Source organism: Chelonoidis abingdonii, chromosome 15 (genome assembly GCF_003597395.2).
Source record: "Chelonoidis abingdonii isolate Lonesome George chromosome 15, CheloAbing_2.0, whole genome shotgun sequence".
In the NCBI taxonomy this organism is placed as follows: domain Eukaryota; kingdom Metazoa; phylum Chordata; order Testudines; family Testudinidae; genus Chelonoidis; species Chelonoidis abingdonii.
Genome location: NC_133783.1, coordinates 55,819,659 through 55,845,473, shown reverse-complemented (window position 1 = coordinate 55,845,473; position 25,815 = coordinate 55,819,659). Strand labels below are relative to the sequence as shown.

General features: G+C 39.9%; 1 protein-coding gene across 4 annotated transcripts in view; it reads left to right on the top strand.

The window, feature by feature from the left end:
- Window positions 1-25,815, top strand: part of VTI1A (vesicle transport through interaction with t-SNAREs 1A) — a 353,610-nt gene that overhangs the window by 20,269 nt on the left and 307,526 nt on the right. For all 4 annotated transcript variants that reach the window (XM_032793542.2, XM_032793541.2, XM_032793544.2 and 1 more), the window contains exon 3: window positions 2,156-2,266. In XM_032793542.2, coding sequence (XP_032649433.1) covers window positions 2,156-2,266 — 111 coding nt within the window. The remainder of the gene's footprint in view (window positions 1-2,155; window positions 2,267-25,815) is intronic.

Below are 25,815 nucleotides of genomic sequence, written 5' to 3'. Positions count from 1 at the left end.
GGTGCATAGAACTTGAATAAATGGGTCTGAGGTTGGGCAGTTTTGTTGCACCCGAGGAACAGGTTATAGTCCAACAGGATTTGCTTGGTGGCCTGTGTTATAAACAGATAGCTAAGGGTTAATGTTTCTTTTACCTGTAAAGTGTTAACAAAGGGAACCAAACACCTGACCAGAGGACCAATCAGGAAACAAGATTTTTCAAATCTCAAGAGAGGGAAGTTTTGAGTTTGTGGTCTTTTGTCTGCCTCTGTTGCACTCTCGGCTCTGAGAGTGATCTCTCTATCTCCAGGCTTTCTAATCTTCTGTTTCCAAGTGTAAGTACAAAGGTAGAAGACAAGAGGCTTATATTGTCCTTTTTGTATTTACATGTGTGTAGTTTGCTGGAATGTTTAAATTGTATTTCTTTTTGGATAAGGCTGTTTATTCAGTTTGTTTTCTTTAAGCCAAATGAACCTTGTATATGTCAGCCTGAATAGCAGGACCATTTTATGCCTTTTTCTTTCTTTTTTATATAAAGCTTCTTTTGAGACTGTTGGATTTTTTCCTAGTGGAGCTCAAGGGGATTGCGTCTGCAGCTCACCAGGGAATTGGTGGGAGGAAGAACACGAGGAGAAGAAAATCTCTTTGTGTTAGAGTTACAAAGCTTGCATTTGCAGGGACTCGGGGGAAGGGGATAGAAACCTGATCTCTCTGTGTTTGTGTTTCAAGAATTGAAGCAGGGTAATCTCCTAGAGTACCCAGGTGGGAAGATCTGGAAGAGGTAAAGAAGGGAAGGGAGTGGGTTATTTCCCTTTGTTGTGAGACTCAGGGCATCTGAGTCTTGGGGTCCCCCAGGGAGGTTTGGGAAGACCAGAGTGAGCCAGACACTGGAATTCTGGCTGGTGGCAGCGCTATCAGATCTAAGCTGGTAATTAAGCTTAGAGGAATTTATGCTAGTACCTCGTATTTGAACTCTAAGGTTCAGATTGAGGAATTTATAGTATGACAGCCTGGTAACTCTTTTTGTTTGCTTGTTTGTTAAAAGAACAAAGATTCTTTCCAGTTGCATTTCATAGCTTTTTCCCTTTTGATCTTTTAAATCAATATCTCTAGTTAAGGAGAGGTTTCACATGACAGATTTTTTCTTAACTATCCACTGAACTGGTGCTATGCAAGGCATGTAAATTACAACCACTAACTTCAGTTTGGAAAGTTGGCCTAAGACAAAATAATATAGAAGTAAAACTTTATATATTTATTTCTCTTTATTACCAGAAAATCATTTAGAGAAAACTATGCTGTACAGTTTCCCATTAGTAGCATATGCGTCTGATATGATCAGGCTGAATGACTTTAATTGAATATTTTGTAAATCCATTGATTAAATCCAGTGCCTTTCTATGGCATGAGGCTGAAATTTCAAACTGGAAATAGTGTTTTCTGTATAAATGTCTATCTAGCTCTTAAAAAATTCTGCAAATATCAGCTTTGGGACTTTACCTAAATGAAAGACATTTCTCTTCCTGTGCCATACTGCTATGGCTGAGATCAGTGGAAATGAGTAAATATTGTCCAGCGTGCCTGCTGCTATTGTGGAAGGTACTATTTTTTTTCTGATTTTTTTTTGTTTGTTTTTTAAAAGTGAACTGAACAGTATTTTAAAGGTAGCTAAATGGATTCTTCACTGTGGCAAAATACTATTCTAAACAGGCAGCAGCATCACTAAGGAGGCTGCATTCAATGATTAGAGCAAGATAATTTAGGCAGTACACCCATTCCTGATCTAATTACACCTCTGCCTCGTATAACGCTGTCCTTGGGAGCCAAAAATCTAGTGTTATAGGTGAAGCCATATTACTAGGAATTGCTTTGATCGCAGCCGAGTGCACAGCCCACCCCCCCTCCCCGGAGCATTGCTTTACCGCATTATATCCAAATTCATGTTATATCGGGTGGTGGTATATTGAGGTAACTAACGGTGTACTTCTGATTCACTCTGACTTTGTGCAGTTTCTTTGAGTGGCAGTGCACTTAACAAGAGGGAGGAAAAGGTAATCAGAAGACCATGCTGAAAGCTAGAGGCTGTCACTGAAATTTCTTATATAAATGTGAACAAAACAAGGATATAGATGGACATAAAATAAACTTAAGTCTCTCTCCTGTTTTTCAATTCTAGCTTGAACAGATGGAACTTGAAGTTCGTGAAATCCCCGCCCAAAGCCGAGGAATGTATAGCAGTAGAATGAGGAGCTACAAACAAGAAATGGGAAAACTTGAAGCAGATTTTGTGAGTATATTTACATATGATAAAGGATGGCATTTAAGAAGAAACTTACTTTAGTGTAACTGTGTTTCAGAATGAAGTAATCACTTTCTTCCATTTCCCCAACTTTCTCCAATCAACTCCACGTGGGCAGACGTTGAGGGGAGAGAATAGTCTTAACTCATGCAAGGGTGGAAAGAGGTCTCCTCTTCCTGTCCACAAATTCAGTCATATCTGTGCAGAGTTCTTATGTGCGGAAGAACCTCCCTAATCGTTTGCTAGTCTGCAGTCCCAGTTAAACTCTGCAGACTACTTGCACCTACCATTGTGTGTCCCCCACTGCTTCCTCCGCCCCCCATCTCTTTCTGTCCACACTCTTCTAGCCCTGTTTCTTGGCAAGGACTCAATAGCAGACCATTGTACTTAATTTTACAGGGTATTATAAACTTATGAGACTAGTACAAAGTACCACATTTATAAGTTACCAGTTATAAACTACACTTTTCAAATGAAAGGAATCCCAAGTTCACTTCATTACTCAATATCCATGATTTCTTTTCCTTTATGTATGGATACTCATTGGCTATTTTGCAAATCAGTTATCCTCAGTGGATCTTTCAGGTACCAAATGCAAAATAGCATGGTTCTCCTGTCTGGGTGCTTGTATTATAGCCTGGAAGCCACCGGTCCTGTTTCTTTTGACTTTAAAATAGCGAATGGATTTGTTGTACACACAAAATTGCTTCTGAAAGGGCTGGCTGAATACTTCAAATCCATCAGCTATTTCTTTCTGGGTGTAAGTAGTACATGTGACACTATAGGGTAAGCAGCTTAACGCTCTATTGCATCCTGAGGGTTGGGCACCATGCTGACAAAGAGTGCTATCTGTAGTTGGGGAGTGAAAATTACTATATATGTTGAAAACCCCCTATGTCTCCATGGAAACTCCTTGCCCCTTTCTTACCCGCTGCTGTGCTCTAAACAGCTAAGAGAAGGGAGATTAGCCACGTCACCTTCACAGGGAGAAACTGGAATTGGGTAGGAGGTGAGGGCCCAGTGAGAACAGACTGGGATCTCTATAGTGATGAAACAAGGTTGCTTGCGGGAAGAGAAGCAATGAGAGGGGCCTATGACTGAGCAGTAGAAAATAAGTGATGGAAGAGCCTTGGATGGGGATGAGGGAATGCAAAAAGCACAGAGAGAGAAGAAAAGGGAATAGATCAAAGTGATGGGGAAAAAAAACAAGCAAGATATTTACCAGAAAAATGGAGGAAAAGAGTAAAGGATGGAAAAGAGAATGAAAAAAGCAATAGTTATGATTAGTAGTATGTTATGAGAGCCGAATGGTTCAGTTCACTGACGCCACTGTAGCTAAGGTGACAAAAGCACTTGCGTTCTAATACTTGTTTTCAGACACTGATAATTTTTACAAGTTTTTACTTACCAGGCTGAGATTCTTTCAGGCTTGCTCTTTACCCAAAGTTGAAGTTTCTGGGAAAGTTTACGTAACAGTGGTTTGGCTGTGCGTTCAAGGAGACAAGGGAGGAAAATACGGCATAAACTCTCTTGGCTTTTTGAGCTGCTCTAATAGTATAGTGAGTGGGGGAAAGCAGCTGAAAATTTTCATTGAAATGTAAATGCCTTTTGAATACTCTTGTGAAAATCATCTTGGCTGAGTTGTGATCTGTTGGTTGTAAGCAAAGAGTTTACAGCCTAATAGGAGCGCTAGATGACAGTTGGAAAATGTGATGGTAAGTACGTGCCTTCTGAAACAAATGCACTTTTACTGTAGTTGAGGGTAAGTTTCTAACTGGGAATGCTGCAGTTTATGAGCAGGATTTTTGAGGATTGCTGCTCTTCCAAAAGATGCATGCACATGTGAGCTGGCAGATTTAGACATCGTTCTTTATAAGTGAAATTGGAATCTCAACCTAGATCCCATTTACATTGGCTACTCCTGCTCTTCTTTACTGTGTGAAGGAAAGTGAAGCTGTAAGTGGGCATTTATCAATCAGCAGAATACTGGGGCTCAAGCCTAGTACTTCATTTTGGGACTAAACAAGAGGTGGGCAAACTACGGCCTGCGGGACCATCCTGCCCGACCCTTGAGCTCCAGGTTGAGGAGGCTAGCCCCAGCCCCTCCCCCACTGTCCCTCCTCCCCTACAGCCTCAGCTCCCCACCAGCGCTCTGGGTGGTGGGACTGGGCGCTCCTACAGGGCATGGTAAGAGGGCGAAGAGCTGGGGAGTTAGATAAGGGGCAGGGGGTCCCGGGGGGAGTCAGGGGACAGGGAGCAGGGGGCAGTTGGATGGGGCGGAGGTTCTGGTGGGGGGCGGTCAGGTGGCTGGGAACAGGAGGGGTTGGATAGGCGTGGAAGTCCCAGGGGGCCTCTCAGGGGGTGAGGGTGTGGCTAGGGGTTGGGGCAGTCAGGGGACAGGGAGCGGGGGGTTCGAGGGAGGTGGGGTTTCCAGGGGAGTGGTTAGGGTCAGGGGTGGCCTCCTGGGAGGGGGCAGTCAGGGGACAAGGAGCGGGGTTGGATGGGTTGGAGGTTCTGAGGGAGCAGTCAGAGGTGGGTGGTAAGTGGGAGGGGTCGGATTGGGGGTGGGGGCCAGGCTGTTTCAGGAGGCACAGCCTTCCCTACCTGGCTCTCCATACAGTTTGGCAACCCTGATGTGGCCCTCATGCCAAAAACTTTGCCCACCCCTGGACTAAACGCAGGGGCTTAGAAGATTTTGTCTTTTTTTTTTTTTTTTTAACTGAGAGGACTTTGGTTTAATCAGTTCTCTTCTGTGTTTTAAAATGTAATGATTATAGCTGTGGATGGCCCTCTCTTGGCCACTTACCTATGTAATTTAAGTAGAAGAATGTGAAAGCTGATTTAAGACTAATACTGTCTCTTCAAAGTGAATTGCATAAAGCATCTGGATCAGCCTTCTCTCAAACTTTAAAATGAATGACATAACTGGGACTGCAAGTTTAATTTTATACATATTGTAATAAAAAAAAAATCTATTCTGTCAAGTTTTTTGTATATCTGACAGAGTCCTGAAGACTTACCCCAGCTCAAGCAGTTATTGAAACCAACGTTTTGGCAATATTCTTAAAACTTAAGAGCAAGATGGATTAATTCTGTAGATGGTTAAATCCTTTATTTGTAAAGGAGAGGGCATTTAGGTTGAGTGATGGCAGACTGTTTCCAGATGGGAAGTCCACTTGCATTTAGGTTGTGCTGGCCAAAGTGGCAAGAGACTGGGCTGACACTGGACTGTGAATGGTTCCTTTACCTCATTGTATGACATTGTCATATGGTCATTGGGCATCTTGATGATTGGATGATACTACTTGTAAACATTTGTAAATGTTCTACACTTGCTAAGTCTTGAAGTATATTTTGAAATTATATGAATCTTTTAACCTAGTGCAGTCACACTCTGAAAGGTGACTCTGAAAACAGCCTTGCAGGGTTTTGTTAATTGTGCCTCTGTAACAGGGTGCTGGCCTAAGAGGCACTGAACCAGAACCTGCTAGCGCAGCTCCCATCAAGGGGAACTGATTGGAGCTGGCAAGGTGTGGCTCATTAAAGGAGCTGAAGAATAATCACCCGTGAACCTGCTGGGGAGAAGGCCTATAAAGCTCGCAGGAAGGAAGTGGAAAGGGGGGGAACAGGAGGAGTAAGGAGTGAGGAACTGCTGCTCCTAGCTAGCAACAGGAACTAGCTGTCCCCCGGGTGGCTACCTAACTCCTATTGAATTGTACAGAGGTGTAAATAGATGGGAATGAACACAGGGAAATAAAAGGACACTGGGTTTTGCAAAGTAAGAGGTCTCCGGCTGATTTGTACCACGAGCGATGAAGTTCTCGTCTACAGCCTCGTAAGTTAACTTCCAGATATAGATGGGTTTTTTTTCTTGGTGCCAGCTTTGCTAGCTCAACTTGAGCTTTTACAATCTGACTGTTCTTTCCCACACTTCACTGCTATAAAGATCATGCAGTTGGAACTAATCTTCCATACACATCTGTGCAGTTTTAAGTTGAGATTATGCCCCTAGCAATCCCTGCAACTTCATAGTTTTCAGTAGGATTGCACAGGTGTAACCGATAGCTCTGTAATGGGAATAAATAGTGCCCAAGAAGGAATAGCATCTAACTCACTCACTCTTGGCTGTGTTGGTTCTGCAGGACTAATGAAATTTAAAAACAGTAATTTATTTTTGTCATTAAAGTAAGCAGATTCCATGGGACTCTGACTAGATACGGGGCAGATGCAGATGGTACTGTCTTATGAGTCACATCTCACAGTGTAAGAAATTCCAGCCATTGAGGGTTTGATTCCAATAGCATGACTCAGGTTGTACAGCAGCTTATTCCTAAGGAACCCCTTAATTTCAAGTAAGTTCCTTACTTGTGTAGTAGGATACTATTCATCATGAGGGAGGACATGAGAAGCTGGCCCATAAAAGGTCAAGCTCTATTAAAGTTTTGTACTAAAAATACCATCAGTAAACTCTTACATAGCCCTTTTATGTGGATACAAGTAATGTAGATAAACTTTAGTTTTAATAGCTCTTTTTAAAAATGAAATACATCCTAGTGAGTATCAGCTAGGAGTGAGCCTTTACTGCTGTTCCCAGAATCTGGTAATGCTAAAGGTAATATAAAATATCACTACTTGTTTATGTTGTGGAATGTGCTTGCAGGTTATGTATGCCATGGTAAGGGCTCTATCTTGTGGCTAAATGTGGAGTTGCATACTGCTTGTTTTTGCTTTGCAGAAAATCTCTTAACTAAAGCCCTAGGGCCATCTCTTAAAGGAACACTCAACTTGAAATCCACTCATTCAAGGGGCTTCAGTTACTATACTTGCCTCTCAGTCTCTCCACCACTGTCTGTGTTTTACAGTTGCATTTGTTAAATGTTTTTTCTCTCCCTGGATGCTGTGTGAAGGACCCACCTGAATAGTGACAACAGACTGACGGACTTTGCTATCGAATGCTCAAAAGTCTAAAAGTGAAAAAGTTTTTTGTCATCTTTTGGTTATAGTGATCTTAGATGGTAATACTTCAGAGAAAAATAGAGCATGCTTAATTAAAAAAAACAAACACTTTTCTCTGTTTGACAATCTCCCTTTAAACACTGATGTTTTATAGAACGGGATGGCACAAGTAATGGAATATTGAGCTTTCTCGTCTGAATCCATTCTAAATTGGTGTTGGACACAAGCTGTACTTCAGAATTAGCATTAACTGAAAATTATTATTAATTTATTTGTATTATTATAAAGCCTAGCAGCCCCCATCGTAGACCGGGACCCCATTGTGCTAGGTGCAGTTGCAAACAAAAACTCCTTCTCCCAAAGAGTGTACAATAGTGGACAAGAGAGAGCAGATACATACAGATAGACAGGGAAGTACAAGCAAACAATGAGATAATATTGGTCACCATGCTAGGTTCTGGCTCATTTTCTAGCAGACGCATATCCATGTTACAGAAATGAATACCAAATAACCATTATTCAAAACTGTGGTTAATAGATCTGTGTAAAACTGACAGCATGCATTCCAAAGAACTGCAGACATAGGAGCTGTTAGTTCGTCTACCATTATGCCCTCTGGATTGGATTGAGACAAAACTTTAATGGACAAAACTTTGGACTGTTGCCTCTAAAGTTGTATCTTGTCTGTGGGTAAACAGAGCAGGGTCATGAGCGTTGATTTCAGCATGTTCCAAAGGTTAACTTAAATATTTTTTTCCTCCACCCTAGGGAGTCTGTATGTGCATGTTATGTAATTTTTATTTTTTCTTACTCTCCACATTGCCTTCACACGTGCATTTTACAATACTGGCTGCATGTACTGTCGAGAATTTTTCTCACTGGAAAAAACTTTCCTTCTACTTGTAGTGCCAAAGTTGAGCTAGCCACCCCAAACTGTTCCATGACTGTTGGCGCCTTCATGAAATAAATAGAGCAGATCTCCTTGCTAAATGAAAGAATCCATTCCCATTCTGCACCAAATAACATGCAGAGCTGCAAGATACTTAACTGAGAGGCACTTTAACTGGAAGTTTAATGGACACTATTCTACATAAAGAACACTTCTCTGTAGGAATATAAATAGCTGTAAGTGCCAGCTGTCCCAAAACTGGGTGTTTGTGTAAATAAAAAAACTCTACAACCAGTTTACACAGATGAAGAGGGCACATAAGCTACATTTTTGTCTAGACCTATAAGCTAATTTTCTTGTGTGCTCATACTCTACTTGTACATCTCATCTTACACATTCAAGGTACTGTGGAAGCATTCCAGTCCATTTGTTTCTCAGTGTTTTTACTGATAGTCACTATATAATATTAAAACATTGTATATACTGTAGCTGATTGTTCCCACAGCACCCTTCATATGTCACTTGCTGTCTTGACTTAGATTATGAGCTCTTTGGGACAGAGCTCAATCTAAGCTCAATTTGTATGTTTCTGTCGTGTGCCTGGTGCAATGGGGCCTTGACCCTGGTGGAGACTTCTGTACTGTAACAAAAATCTGAAGTACAAAAAAATCAGTACATGAAACAATCAATCCTTTAACACCCCATAACTATTGCTGAAATAAAAACTACAATAGAACACTTTGAGTATCAAATAGGAAACTTAAATGGAAGATATGGGGAGAAGAAAGTAGCACTATGGACAAATACATTGTGCAAGGATTTTAACAGTTACAGTAGAAGAACTATTTTTGAAGTTCTAGCACTATTGTAGCATAGTTGCATTTTGGCCAATAGCTTGATTTTTTTTTTTTCAAACTTGTAACTGTGGGGAAGTCTTTCCAATTGTGATGAATATTACAAAAACAGCTCCTATCAGTAAGCTTTAAAAATACTTAGGAAGGTTGTCAGTGAGGCCATATCGAGGAGGGTTATGTCAGCTAGAGTTAGTCATGTGACTTTAGTAATAAAGAACCATTTGAATCCAAAAACATTGACCTGGACCATGGTAATAAGTACACCTGTCAAATCCTGAGTTATCAGATACTACTTTCATGCTCCCACCCCTTCATCTAGTCCACTCTTGTCCATCTTTACTGCCATCTATACTACTATTTGGAGATAAAAGAACACTTGCTAACCAGATTAGGTAGTGCCAGATATATGTGAACCTAAATCCCGTTTCACTTTCTGGTTTAATTAAAATATCTAGGCTAACTGTTTCTGCTACATCATGTTTTCAATTTATTTGTAAAAGAGCAAGGCAGTGTTTTCTCTTGCGTATTTACAAATTGTGTTTTGAGCAGATGTGTATAACATGCAGCTTGGAGCTGAACCTACTTTTAAAAAAGAATTAGACTTAAGTCCCATCTACAATAGGAAACAGACTCATTGCAAACAAGTTGTTTGACGTTTCTTTAATTTAAATCTTGTTCACGCTAGTAAGAGAACTGTGTTTTCAGCACAGGTTCAGGGGAGAATAGGTTTCCCTGAACTTGTGCCGAAAGCAGTTTTACTGTTAGCATGGACACAATGAAGCTGATCTGACAAATTTCAAACTCTCTTCTGAAACTGATTTTTTCCGTTGCATGGTGGCAATTAAACCATTTTTGGTCCCTAGTTCAGAGGAGCATATTACATTAAAACATCTGTACTGGGTTCGTTTCTTACTATGAAAAGGTCTTATTGCATGTCACCTGTCTTCAATCATTGTCAAACTACACTTTCCTTGGGGAGAAGAGAAGTTTATTTAATCACTTTAAAGCTGAGGATGAAACTGGACTATTGACAGGTTTTTACTTACAAAATGAGTTGACTAAAGGTGAAAGAAGGCCAAGTGAATTTATTACTGTTTGTGCATGTAGGGGTCTCTCCACCCTTTGATCACCTCTGCTCATGTAAAAGGTTGAGAGTGCCTCTGCTGTAGCATTGTATGCTCAACAAGTGACCTGTTTGGAAGGAACAGAGATATGGCTTTTCTCTTTATAACCATCCTCTGCAAAAATCTTCTACAGGAGCCATGTTGCTAGTTGGCGCCAGGAGCTGTGGTGGGATTAGTTGGGTACTGCATACTCTCCAGATTACTGAAATTGTGTGGCCTTTCCTCTCTCTGTACTTAGTCCTCCTCCTCCTCCTCCCCAAAATACTCTCCCTTACAGATACACAGTCAGGAAAATTCAAGAACCTCATGAGGTTTTTCCACACCTGTGTCCTCCTTTGAGGGTCTCTCATGTGGGAGGAGACTGGCCATGAATTCCCATTCAGTAAATTGTATCAGCTTTAATATCAATTAATTAGATATGACACAGAGGGGTTGTGAGAAAGGGGAAGGAGATGCAAAAGATTACTCTAGCATTACCCAAGCCCCAGACTGAATTTCTAAAGGGAGGCTAAGCTACAGAGTAACCTGGCTCAGTAGTAAAGCCTTAGGTACCTCTAGGGATCTGGAACATTCACTCCTCTCTGCTTGCACCTTGAGAAAATTTATGGCATGGGTGTGTGAGTGAATGAGAATAATAGAGTGGCTGGATGGAATTATTCCTCCATGAAACTTACCAGTGATGATTCCCTCCTCTTAGAAGTGTGAAAAAGAAGAGTTAATATGCTTCATTGATGATTAGTCTCAGGGGTTTTGATCATCTGAATTGCGATTCCTTAGGGGCCAGTTCAATGAAACAGCATTTATTTTTTGGTTTATAAACTTTTGGTATCATTTTACAAAGATTTCTTCTGTGCTTGATCAGTAAGCTAAGTCCAGTAATATGATTCCTAACAGGGGTGATGGGGAGGGTTGGGGAGGAGGATAACAAGTAAAAGGGAAAGTAGAGAACTGGGGTTATTGTTAATTTGATTAAGGAATATTAATGCTCTCAGCTAATTTCACCTTGATATTCTTGTACAATTCTTAAGGCTATTCAAAGATGTACAGACATTTTTACCATGCCAACATGCAGGCATCTTGTTCTGGAAGAACCATCTCTAGATACTTCAATTTCCATGACTTTATCATTTTTCAGTTTTGGAGGATGTCAACAACTGTAATGCTAGTGTGATGATGGTGATAATGAGTTTAGTAAACCCCTGCCCCTCACCAACTGGACTAACCCAGTTATTTCAAATAAACCTACCTTCAGATAGTGACTGAGGGATCCTGGTGGCCTGTCTTGAATTTGAACTAGTGATCTAGAGATGAAAGGCATTGGGTCTCCTGAAACATCCAGTGCATTCCAGTTCTCTTTCATTGCACCCACAAAAAAGGCACTGTATCAGAGTAGGCTTAAAATCACTCAATTTTAGCATAAATTCACTTGCAATGTATCAGTTATGCCATTTAGTAGAAAATCAGTATGATGGTAATTGGGACTCTAGTGCAGAAGCAGTGTTGATTTCTGTCACCTGTCAATCTGCTCTATTACTCAATGTATAAAGATGCCTGGATGTTGGCAATGACCAGACTTTACTTCTCACCTTCCTACATTTTTGTTTCCCTGTCTGTACATAACTGTATGTGTTAAATCTTCCTTTGCTCAGCAAAGCTTCAAATCTTTTGCTTGCTCTTGTTCGTTCGTTCGTTCGTTCTCATTGGCAGAAACAGCATCCAATCTAATTAATGTACTTCTAACCACCCACAAAGGTAACTTCGTATAGAGGAAGTGTGATTCTGTTAGAGGAATGTGACTATAAAACTGACATCATGGCTTTAATATTTTATTCTCTCTCAGCGATTCCTTATCTAAGTCAAATGATACTCTTCTACCTGGCAGCTCCAAAAAGAATCAAGTTGTTTTCATTCTGCCTCTGATATCATCACCAGTAATAAAGATTCCACAGTTGGAACTTAGCTGTCAGTTTTGATGATGCATGAGGCAGAACAGAATCTAGCTTACTCTCCCATAGTCACATGGGCTCCCTGGTACTAATAAGAGTAGAAACATTTTTATTTTTGTCTCCAAAATGAATACATATGACTTCAGAAAATGCCAGGAGCTGGCAAATTGAGCAAGAAATATCATTTTTTACATAGTCACTTCTCTGATTATATTCACAATGTTTAAAATTCCTTAACAGGTTATATCATTTGTGTTTCGTTACAGAATAAGGAGAGACCTGAGCTACTGATAATGTTCTGACATTAGAAGGATTAATTATAGAGCTTTTTAAACTTCTTTTTTAGTTTCTTCAGACAGTGACACTAGATGGCACTGTTTGTTTGCAAAGCAAGTTTTTTTTTTTCTTTCCTTTTTTCTGTTTGGTAGTAACTGAAATTACTGTTTCATGAATAAAATATTTCTAATGGGATTTGCATTTCTATATTGGCTGAAGATACTGTGTTGTATGTTTTATTAACCAGCCCAGTGCAACTGTCAGTCTATTAAAGAGATCCAATGGACCCTGTTTAGCTAAATAAACTAAATAAGTCCAATTCGTCAAATTGTGTTCCTGGCTGTTTGTTTTCCATTCTTTTGATGTCCAGTTTTTTTTAAGTTAAAGTTGCTTAGATTTAAAAATTAATGGGGAAAATAGAATTTAGTGTTTGGAACATGGAAAGGCTAATTGCTGTGGTCCAAAATAGCTTTGCTTTTAAGGTGAAGTTGCTCTTTGGCAAATGGTCAACTTTTTATTGATGACTGATTAACTGCCCCATGCCAAAAATTGTTTTGATAAATAAATGGTGTATGGCCTCTTTTATCTGCTTGTTCAAGTCTATGTGGCTTTCATTAAACAAAACTTTAAATAAGAGCATAATTTTTTTTAGGAAGTAACTATCATACATAAACAATTTTATTGCAAAATGTGTGGGAGGGGATTAGTATTTATATACTTCATATTTTAAGGAGATATATTTTCTCTGTTACTGAAATAACTATTGCATGATAGTAGTCATTTTGTAAAGTAAATAATAATACTCTGACACTACGAAAATGCTGTCAGGCTAATTCTTTATATTGTATGTTGTGGTGGTGATACTCAGTAGCAGTACTGAAAATCTTTGTTCTTTCTACTCTACTATTTCAGAGCTGTTTTACTTAGCTTGTTTTTACAGCAGAATTTTGCTATAGATTCATGTAAGGTGAACTATGTATTTGTGCTAAAGCTGTTAGCATATGGGGAACTATTCTATGAAACCTCTTTAAAGATTGTTGTCAAAAAGCAAATATATTTCTACTTTTGCTAGCATGAGAAGAGGGAGGAATGGTGGTGAGTGGTAGCTATTTTCCTTTCTGGTGATTTCCCGAACACTATTTTTGAGATGTTCTGTATTAACTTTTGCCTGTTTTCCAGGAGATTGAACTTGCACAGTATCATGTATTGCATAGTTTTACTTATGTATTCTTGTGTTACCGAAAAACGGAACACTGGGTTTTAATACAACAAAAAACACATTTCAGTCAAATTGCTTTTTTTAGTTTTCCAGATAAGTCCATGATATAATGGACTAAACAGAAGCCTTTGCTAGGAACTAAATTGTATGCCTAAACTTTGTGGTGGTAAAGTTTGTCAACAAAAATCACATGATCAGTGAATTCTGCTGTCTCTCTTTTTTCACTACTATACTGGAATATTGTCAAAGTTGCTGTTCACCATAAGGGGAAATTTTACAGATATTTTTAGAAAAGCTATCAATATTGAGTGAAATACTATTTTTCTATGCAGATGAATTCCTGAAATAAGTTTTTGAGACAAATGTAAGTCTAAGTCATTCTATTTAATTGCTAAAACATACAAGTGTGAACTTGTTATCCCTGTGATGTAGCCAGCTGATTATGTGTACAGCACTGATATGCCATAAATGGCACAGAAGTAGAGGGTACTTTCTGTTATATTTCAGTGTTACATAATCTAGTAGACTAAATGATGTGGACAATGCCTTGAAATGGACATGTGTTTTTATTCATGTGGGAATATGTCCTTGCTTTTCAGAACAAGGTTGGTGAGGGCAAGTGGATTAGACTAGTTTTTCTCCTAGTGATTATTCCTGAATCTATTTTTTTTTTTTTTTGGACATTAAAGGGATTGAATACCTCTGCTCTGTATTTGCAATTTAGCACTGTGCTAGGTGCTGGAAACAAAAACACAACAAAATTATGGTTCCAGCCCCATGGAGCTTAGTCTTACATTGACTTGAAGTGTGCACAGAGTTGGAGAATAACTGGCTACTTCAAGGAAATTCAATATCAAAAATACATATGCTGTGTATTTTGCTTACCTGGAAACTTAACTTTTGTGTATGTTGATAACAAACAGACCAATAGACTTGGGCCTCTTTAATCCTTCATCTCTATTTTGTGTTTGGTATCAGGGTAGCCATGCTGTGAAAATTAGGGGCGTTCTAGCACTTGACAATCCTTGCGGTGGCCTCACTTATAAACAAGCGGATGATCAATACAAAAAAAAAAAATAGGAAGGGCAGAAGAGTAAAAGCACACATTGAACAGGAGTATACCCTTTCTCCACCGTAGATTAACAGATCAAATCCAGACAGAGTTGGCTGAGCATGAAAGCTGTTGCCTCTGATGGTTATTAATGCCCAATGTGAAATGAAGTTGGTGGCCTCAGTCCACTTCCCAGTGGACAGGTGTTTGCATCACATAGACAATCTGGCCTACTAGTCCGAGCAGGAGTTGGGTCTAGTGGGCAGAACAGGCGTCCAGGTTGGGGAACGAAGCCAAGGGGCAGCGCCAGAGTCAACTGCCATTTACCAGAGCCAAGAGTCAAGTCAGAGTTTGAACCAGAAATCAAAGCTGCGGATCAGAGCTGAGATCAGATACCAAATACTGGATCCAAGGGTCAAGCCAAAGTCAGGGTCAGAATTTGGAGGTCAGGGTTGGAGTCAGGGCTGGTAACTAATGATTGGAAGCAAGGCTTAAGGGCAGGAGCTGGAGGAGAGGCAAGGATCAAGCATTCAGCATCAGCATGATGGGAACAGGAAAGAAAATAGGAGCAGAGCAGGAATAAGAAATGGCTGAGTCCAGGAGGCAGTTATGAGTAAGGTCCAACTCAGCCACAACAGGAAATCACCATGTTGCTCAGACAAACTTCCTGTGCCACCTCCTGGCTTAAGAAGTGTAATTGGACCAGCTGATGGAGCTCAGTGTTCCTCCAGTCAGGGGTCCCGTTGGTGGTACCTTGGTTGAGGCTGTAGTCCTTCTAGTTTCTCAGACCACTAGGTTTTAGCAGACACTGAGTGGAGCCCAGGATGTGGTGGCTGTCTGGGGACTCCAAGATCTGGGTTCAAGACCCAGGACATCACACTCTGCTACAGCAACTTGACCAAGTAGGACACTGCATTACTCACTCACTCCAGCATTGGTATTTTTTGGTCAGAGTAGAAACACATTAGCTAGGCTGTAGGGGAAGGTTCTGTTCAGCTGCTACACCTATTCTGTAGGGAGCCCAGTACAAAGCCTGTTGAAGTCAAAGAAGACAGATTCCTATTGTGTTCAGGTGGGCGTTGATCATACCCTACATAAATAGAAAACTACAGTATCTAAGGCTGTCTATATAGCACCTTTCAGACACATCAATTCACATGCACAAACCTTTGTTCTAGGTTTAAATAAAGTATTTATGTGTGACCTTCAACAGCTGTTTAGGGTACATAGCCAGATGTACTGAAGCCATTCGTTTTTGAATGATTCAGGAAAAGTTGTTTTTTATATCTTGTTTTATTTTAAATTGTGCATTAACAGAACTTCATTAATTTCTAGTTGAGCAACTTTTTAAAATGAGGCAAATCAGTTAACACACATCAGAAGCTTTGGGCTTGCTCAAGTACATACACTTTGAGTGTAAGCTTTTGGGGGCAGGAACCATCTTTTTGTTCTATATTTGTACAGCACCTAGCATAGTGGGGTCCTCATTCATGACTGATGCTCCTTGGTTTTACAATAATACAAAACACAAATAATAGATTAAAAAATATTTGTAGTCTCATGTGGTGAGAATAAGGTTGCCAAGTCCACAAGTTCGTGTAACTGTGGGTATTTTTTTTTTCTTCTCTGGTAATTGTAGGTTAGTTTTGTTGTTATGGGTAGCTGTACATTGAACTGTCATTTAAATTACTTGGGGCTTTATAAATTACATTGCCAGCATCTCCAAAAGAGTAAAATATATTTTTTCTAGGGTTATGATAAAAAAAAAAGGTCAAGGTTAAATCAGGGGTAGCTAATCTCAATTTTCTAGTCTAGATTGAACCTTACTATTCCCTTTGTCTTCTCCTCAGCTTTATACCTTTTTCATACTGTCCTTTTTGGATCCTCACCCCAGCCCAAGACATTTGGGCTGCACCTCTCTTCCTGCAAATATGGGATGTAGTTCAGACTTGTTCATAAGGCTCTGGGACTTAGACCTACCTTTTCTATCCTCTCACTAGATACCCAGTCTTTATAGGAATCCTACTTTAAATAGATAATTTTAGAGCAGTAATAAGCAAAATCTCTTCCAATTTTCTCCCCACCCTCTTTTTCTTCCTTTCCAAATATTAGAGGTTTTGCTCCTTGAAATAGGGCCACCCTTGAATTCCTTTTCTTTTTGTTCCACCTCTTCTCTCATTATGGTGGAACAAACCAAATGGAGCAAGTGAAAGGCCAAGAAGTGTATGGGGACCTTCCCAGGAGCCACAGAAGGTGTGTTCTACCATAGCTGATTCCTGCCTGCAGAGCCTTGCTCTGTCGTGGGAAGGGGATCATAGTTTTGATGTTTTCTTGGGGCCTTCTCATCCTTCCTGCATCTCACCAGCTCAGACTCTTCAGAAAACAACTCCATAAATGTGGATCAGCGTTTTTCAGCACTTCAGGCTCAGCAAGCAAAACCATCTTCACTGATTTTGTTAGGGGCAGATAAAAAAAATTATGCACACGCACCCATGTCAAGCCACCTGGAAAGGGAAAAGCTCCAAGATCCCATCCTCTGTTCTTAAATGGGTAATTGAGTAATTTTGTCAGGAATCTGGCATCATTTAGGTGCTTAACCTCCTTCCCAAATGGCAGATTTGGACTCTGTTTGTGAGATTCCCCTCCACTGCTTCTTCTGTTTTGTTTTAGATGAGGTGTACTAGGGCTTAGGACCTCCTTTCATTGCCTCCCATGTCGGAATACCAAAACAAAAAAAAAAGAGAGAGAAGCCCTTGTGGGATGACCACTATTCCCACCAAAAAGCACAGGAAATATCCCCAAAGCACTCCAGAATCTCACTTTTTTTCTACAGCTTTATCCCCTTCCCTAAAAGAGAATGACTTTCTTGTCTTCAGATTGTAATACCATGCCAGAGAAACAGGACAAGTTCTCTTTCTGATCTGTTTCAAACCTTCAGATGCAGCCAGGGAAAGATAAGGTACAGGCCATAAACGTTAGTGGATATTTTTCTTAATTCCTTGGCGTATTCAGTATTGCCAACACTAAGCATTCAAAAATCTTGAGTTCAGCCCAGTCAAAATCCTGACATTGGCTTAAAACTCATGATATTTTATAAATAATTTTTGGGTTCTCTTTTATTATCCATCAGTATTTGAATCTTTAGCATTTGTGTTTTTGAGCTTTTCTCTACAACCCTGAGGGCTAGCGATGCTTCTTTAAGAAAAACACCACATTTCATGAAACTTGCAATAAAATCACAAGAGTTGGCAAACTTGTGGCTGACGTATATATTGTCTATTATTGAAAACAAGTATATGCCACTTTTCCTTATTTCAAGAACTGGATTTTGAGAAAAATGTCTCCTATGAAAGACTTTGTTTGTTTTGTTTTATTTTGGAGGTGAAAACTGTGGAGAACTCTCCAGCATGACTTTATTTTGTGGAATATACAGATTTTCACTCCACTGATAATACTCTGCCAAGACAACAGTTAGGTTTATATATCAGTAGCTACCTGGTAAATCGCAAGCAGTTTTGTGTTAGAACGATATCTTTAGTAAATGAGTTTGCATCTTTTTTTTGGCTGTCAGGGATAATTCCATGTTTGCATGGTTTCACTTTTTAAAAATCTGAACGTGACTCTGTGTGCGCACATGCGCATTGATCATATGTGCAAACATCTTTATAACTAGGGCTTTATTGTCCCATCCCACTTCTATAAACAACCACTTCTGCAAACAGAGGGGACTTGGGACTTGGTTGGGAAAGTGTGCCTGAGGGAGGACACACAACAGGCAGAAGTACTGGTAGTATTCCCCCAATCTCCAGGGAAGGCTTTTCATAGGCATGCAGCTCTGCACATGACAGGCTACCACTTTCCACAGCATCTCCCCAGTGCTACGCAGACAGTAGTGTAAGATAGTACGAGATTTGCCATGTTGTCGGGAGGACTAGGAGGGAGTGAAGATGGCCTTGCCTCTGAAGACCTCCCAGAATCTATAGGCTAAGGAGTCTGAATGCCTTCCATACCTGTTCTGCAGTGAATTGTGATTAAAGCTATGGAGTCCACACCTGAGCTACTTCTGTAGTCACTTGCTAATGAGGTTCTACTTCCTTGGCACACGCCATTGTCTGGTCCCTCTATTGAGGAATAAAATATTTGTGTTCTAGGCCCTTAAAACCAACCAACTTTGAATTTCCAGATCTCTTGTATTTTAAATAAAAGGTTTTTTATTATTTTAATTGTTGTCATATCAGAAAATTTTATTTGAGAGCTACCCTCATTATTGTGAGTTTTAGTTTTTGTGGCCTGCTCATAGCAACCAGATGAGTTTCTAAAGAAAATCAGTGTTCAAACGCCTATCAAGTTGTCCTGATGCTGGCTGTTTTTAGTTGGAAACTGTGACTACATAAATGCTGGTCAAATATTTCCAGACAGAATTTTGGTGACCTGCAAGTATGACCTTTTTTTCCCATTTTTGGTTAATTTTTTAGTCACCTGACAAGTACTGGTAAGAAAACAGAAATAGATGCGAAGGTGTATTGTACATTAAGTTTTTGTCACTTTTCTCACTTGTAATTTGAACAGCAGAAAAAAATCAGGTTTCCCACATTTCTAGTGCATTTCAGAAGTCCTCACATCCAGTCTGATCCCATGTGGCATACAAATATTAGTGGCTGATACTACAATCATAATAGCATAGAATATCAGGTTTGGAAGGGCCCTCGGGAGGTCAACTAGTCCAACCCCTTGCTCAAAGCAGGGCCTAATCCCCAATTAAATCATCTCAGCCAGAGTTTTGTCAAGCGTGACCTTAAAAACCTCTAAGAAAGGAGATTCCACCCCAGTGCTTCACCACCCTCCTAGTGCAAAAGTTTTTCCTAATATCCTTCCCCTGCCCTGCCCCCACATGCAACTTGAGATCATTACTCCTTGTTCTGTCATCAGGTACCACTGAGATCAGTCTAGATCCATCCTCTTTGGAACCCCCCTTCAGGTAGTTGAAGGCTGCTATTAAATTGCCCCTCATTCTTCTCTTCTGCAGACTAAACAGTCCCAGTTCCCTCAGCCTCTCTTCACAAGTTATGTGCTCCAGCCCTTGAATCATACTGTTAATATCTGGTTAGTCATGTATTGATTGTCCCTACTGTACTCTTTTTTTTTTTTTAAATAATTGCAAAACCTAACTGAACTAGTAAAAATTCCTTTTTTCTTAAAGGGAAAAACAAACAAATTCTCTTTTGTGGTAGTAAATCTAGTGTATTCCGACAAATCAGTGTCCTTTATTTTGATATAAAGTTGCGTTTGGAAGCTTTGGAGTGCTTCAAAATATTTCGGCATGTAGTAGCACTGAATGGGTTAGACTCAGTTGTAAGTGATCCATGCAGCACATTTTATTGAAATGTACGCATGGACCTGGTCAAGAAAAACGTATGCACTTACAAAGTGGACTAGCCTAATACCAGCCTCCTCATCTAGTATGTTTGTTCTCCTTTGAACTGATTCATTCTACTTGCCTTTGTTGACTCAACTCCAGATGTTTGTTCCATATTTTAACCAGCTTTTGAAAGTGTTTCAGCTGATAGGCTAAGGAGTTGACTCTTGCTTTGGTTACGCTTGGGTGTGTATTTATAAAGAGTTGCATTAGTACAACTGGAAGGTCTCCTGAGTGCCACAGGGCTGTGTTATAGAGGAAAATGTATATTTTTGTTGCTTCAAGTCAGACTCACAGTCCACTCCTACGTAACCCTACAGTGTCTGGACGTAAGCAGGAGTGGGCTATCCATCTGACATTACAAACAAAGAGCTGGAAGTATAGTAACAATGGCACTGTGAGTTGAAATGCACCAGACACCTGTCAGAAAACAAAACAGTAGGAAGTGTTTGTTCCACTGCCCAGCTGCAAGGCTGTATTCAGGCTGGATTGTACATCAAATTTAAACTAATAATCTTATTTAATGTGTCCCAAATAATTTCAGAAATGAAATCTTGTGTGTGTTTAAATAAGAGAACTACTTCTGTGATCTTAATATTGTAAAAACCAGCCAAGGGTAACTATAATTCTTTAAGAATTTTAGAATCTGTCTCTAGACTGCACTGTTGGACAAATCTCTTAGAAAATAGCCAGGTGAAGAAAAACATATGACACACTTATTGACAGACAAGAGCCAATAAACCCAATTGGATTCAGAAAGCTGAGAAACATTTTAATAACTTTTTGACATTTTCCTGTAGTCCTTATTTACCTTATCAATAGTTGTGGTGACATATGATTGTCAACTTTTTATATTAAACCATACTAATAAATTAAACATGTTGTGTTTATACCTGATGAAAGCTGACGTTTTGGAAAGGTGTTAAAATATACTGACAGGTCTTGTTCATAAGCTCCTTTGGTATAAATATGTAGATGACATCTTTAGATATTGTTTGTACATAATCTGATAGGCAGGAAGCGTTGACAACGTAACAAATGCAAATGTCAACCCCACAATTTAACCTTTCTGTGTAGGAAAAGATGTTAGTTTTAAGTTACATGTATCTTTTAACTTTATTTTCAAAGTTTTTTTTTTTTTGAGCCTGTTATCATTGCTGTTTCATGTGCCACTGAAAGTAGCAGTGCAATAAAAAAGATTTGCACTTAAGAGCTTTTCTCGGTGGTGTTCCTACTTAAATGACTATGGCTGAGAGTAGTTTTTTTCTCTAATTCTTTTTATTTCTCATGTTCATCTAGTATCTACTGAATCTTTCTGTAGCATCACCTGCTCGTATTTGACTTGCCAAGTGTATAATGGTTGTAAGGGTGGCTCAAGGGCAATACAATAATTTAAAAAAAAAAAAATTCCATTCTTCATGTTAGAACAGCTATTGTTACAGTAGCCATGTGGCGTTGGCTCCAAACCAGGACAGAGCTGCTTAGTGTACAAAATATTACTCGACCCGTCTCAAGTTGAAACCAGTGATTCCACAAACTTAGTGTACAGCCCCTATTTGACCTCCTCCCCCCCTTTTTTTTTTATTGTAAGGAAGCTCCATTGCTATCAAATCGTATGAAGAGGTGAGTACCTACAACTCCCAGTGAAATGCACTTACTGTCTCCCTGAAATTGTCTAGAATCATAGAATATCAGGATTGGAAGGGACCTCAGGAGGTCATCTAGTCCAACCCCCTGCTCAAAGCAGGACCAATTCCCAACTAAATCATCCGAGCCAGGGCTTTGTCGTCTGACCTTAAACCTCTATGGAAGGAGATTTCACCACCTATCTAGGGTACCCATTCCAGTGTTTCACAGCTCTGAGTGAAAAAGTTTTTCCTAATATCCAACATAAACCTCCGCCACTGCAACTTGAGACCATTACTCCTTGTTCTGTCATCAGGTACCACTGTGAACAGTCTGATCCATCCTCTTTGGAACCCCTTTCAGTAGTTGAAAGCAGCTATCAATCCTCCCTCATTCTTCTCTTCTGCAGACTAAAACATCCCAGTTCCTCAGCCTCTCCTCATAAGTCATGTGCTCCAGCCCTCTAATCATTTTGTTGCCTCTGCTGGACTTTTTCCAATTTTTCCACATCCTTCTTGTAGTGTGGGCCCAAAACTGGACACAGTATTCCAGATGGGCCTCACCAATGTCGAAAGAGGAATGATCACTTCCCTTGATCTGCTGGCAATGCCCCTACTAATACTGCCAAAATGCCACTAGCCTTCTTGGCAACAAGGGCACACTGTTGACTCATTTCCAGCTTCTCATCCACTGTAACCCCTGATCCTTTTCTGCCGAACTGCTTCCTAGCCATTCGGTCCCTAGTCTGTAACAGTGAATGGATTCTTCCATCCTAAGTGCAGGACTCTGCACTTGTCCTTGTTGAACCTCATCAGGTTTCTTTGGCCCAGTCCTCTAATTTGTCTAGTTCCTCTGTATCCTATCCCTGCCTCCAGCGTATCTACCACTCCTCCAGTTAGTGTCATCTGCAAACTGGCTGAGAGTGCAGTCCACGCCATCCTCCAGATTATAATGAAGATATTGAACAAAACCAGCCCAGGACCGACCCTGGGGCACTCCACTTGAAACCGGCTGCCAACTAGACATGGAGCCGTTGATCACTACCCGTTTGAGCCTGACAATCTAGCCAGCTTTCTATCTACCTTATAGATAGAAACTTGCTTGGCAAGAATGCTGTGGGAAACCGTATCAAAAGCTTTGTAAAGTCAAGGATAACACATCCACTGCTTTCCCTTCATCCACAGTGCCCGTTATCTCCTCAAAGAAGGCAATTAGGTTAGTCAGGCATGACTTGCCCTTGGTGAATCCATGCTGACTGTTCCTGATCACTTTCCTCTCCTCTAAGTGCTTCAGAATTGATTCCTTGAGGACCTGCTCCGTGATTTTTCCAGGGACAGAGGTGAGGATGACTGGCCTGTAGTTCCCTGGCTCCTCCTCCTTCCCTTTTTTAAAGATGAGCACTACATTAGCCTTTTTCCAGTCATCCGGGACCTCCCCCGTTCGCCACGAGTTTTCAAAGATAATGGCCAATGGCTCTGCAATCACATCCACCAACTCCTTTAGCATCCTTGGATACAGCGCATCTGGCCCCCTGGACTTGTGCTCGTCCAGTTTTTCTAAATAGTCCCGAATCACTTCTCTCTCCACAGAGGGCTGGTCACCTTCTCCCCTACTGTGCTGCTCAGTGCAGCAGTCTGAGAGCTGACCTTGTCTGTGAAGATAGAGGCACAGTCTAGACTACTTCAGATGAGGATACTGGGGCATTGGTAGTCTCAGGATCAGGCCTAAAGACAGCGCCACCATATATTTATATTACTCATAGACCATTTTCAAAAGAAGGTATTTTGGGAGGTGTTTCCTACATCTTGCTCTCTATGCTCTTCCCCTCTTCCCACCTCTCAAAAACAGTAGTTCCACGGTTTACCTATGTCAGCTCCATAGAACAGGAGTCTTCACTAGCTTATAGCTCTTGGGAGCTGCATGAGTCTGCCAAATCACTTATCAGACCTGCAAGCTCTCTTACAGTTAGTGGCCTTATAGAACTATTTGGGCCAAATCCATAAAGCTATTTGGAGCAATACTATTACTGCAGTAGTTTGGACCACGTGTATAGTTGTATCCATTCCATTGGCTAATGCATGTGTAATTTATTGGTAACACAAGATCAGCTGTGTGTCACGCTGGGATATTCCTTATGAGATTTGCATTGAAATCCTAAGCACAACAGCTCTTCTCTTAAAATGTTAAAACTCTATTTGGTCCTGGTGCAATTGGGCACAGTTCCCATTGAGTTCTGAATTTGGCTCATAATTTCTCATTTCATTTTTATAAAGTTAAGAACTTGGAGGTCTGAAGCAGCACAGTTGCTTTGCCTCTCCCTATTTTTATGTTAGTGACCTTTTGGTGACTACCATGTCAGAACTAAAACACATGTCCATCGTGTTACTCCTTTTACTCCAAAAATATCCTCCTTTTCATTATTAAAATATGTTAGTAGATGCTTAATGGGGTATAATGTATCTGTCGTGCTGAAAGTTTTAAGAGCTAGGAATGCTGAGACAAAGTAAGAGTTTGAAGAGGGCGGCGCTTGTTGTTAACAATTGTTTATGGTAGGTGGAGTTCTGGAGGGAAATCTTGCCTTTTGTGTTGGGGATGAAAGTTTTGTGGAGTTTTTCTAGGGGGTTTGCTGCTCGTTGTGTTGTATTATTTTATATAATGTAAAGGTTGGCCAAGAATAGCAGGTGGGACCTTTTTAAATGTTATGAATATAAGTAAAATAAATAATAAAAGCCTGTAGTAGTACTTGGTGAAACTCAAGGAAATGGAAGGTTGATATTGCCATATAAAAATAGACTTGTAAGACTTCAATCTCTATTAGAAATAGTTGCGATTGTAATTGAATAACTATCTTACTTGGTTTTGTAATAATCAAACAATTAATACAGTCCCACTTTTTATTACTAGAAACTTTAGTAGCATGCTACCTAACAATAATTGTTTCAGTCATAATATACCTGTGCCTGTAAACACAGGCTTATATCGTATATATTACTTACAAGAAGTTTTCAAGTGTATTTTTCATTTTCTGAAAATGCTGCTTTGCCTTTTGTCAGTTGAATGGAAATATACCCCCCCAAAACTGTCTGACATTTCATTCAATATTCAGCAATTGGTTGTACTGGAATGTATTCGATGATACTCATACTTTAGTGGTTCAGGAGCCAAATTAGTAATTAATATTACCCAGAGAGCAACAGTAGTGTAAAATCATTTTCATATTCTCTTTCTATAAATAAATTATTCTCACAGCAAAATAATTTACCATGTATTCTACAATTTGTTAATAACATAGTAAAAGCATCCTGATTGGTTAATAACTTAAATTGGTTAATAATTAAGTCACATAGTGTTTTAATATCATGTGCTGCAAAGAGTCCCACGGGACACATTAAAGAGCCACTTGCATCTCCTGAAACTCAGTGTGGGTACCACTGTTCTAGTATATATATATAATGTGTCTCGAATACCTGAAAAACATGATATTTTTGATACAATCATGTATCTGAGAGCTGCCAAATTGATGCATTCACTTTTGGGGGAGTGGGGAAAAATTAAGGTTACTTAATATACATTACAGCCATATTGCATTCGATTCTTAGACTGTGTCCATCACCCTGTTATGTGAGCAACTTCCAGTGATACATTAAGCAGTGTGACTAGTATCTGTCACAGGGTTCCTTCTCCAAATCTTTCTCTGAGTGGGAAATTTGAATGAGCGGTGGGAGGGGGAAGGTGGGTTCTTTCGGATACTGTTTAACAATCTCTATATCATAGTCTCCTGAAGTAGCCAACCAAATGGCTCCATCAAGACCACTCATTTTATATTATATTTTAAACATAGGCTTGTATCAGACGAATCACCCTAGATGTGACTATTTATCTGGAAAGATGTATTGCTTAATTTCCAAAGCACTATTTAGGGATTTAGCTGTATGATTCCTATTGAATTCAGTGGGAGCTATGCTGCTCAAACTCTATGTACCTTTTTGGGAATTTACCCGTAATTAATGTCCCTATTCTTTAATCTAATTTTATTTAGTGATTTTACTGCACCGAGTATTACTATTCCTTTTTTCTAGGTTGGCTTTTTGTTGTGTGTTTACCACTGTACCATATGTTTGTTTAAGCAGATGTAAGTGTAATGCATTTCCTGAAAGTTACTCATTGGGGAAATTTAAAT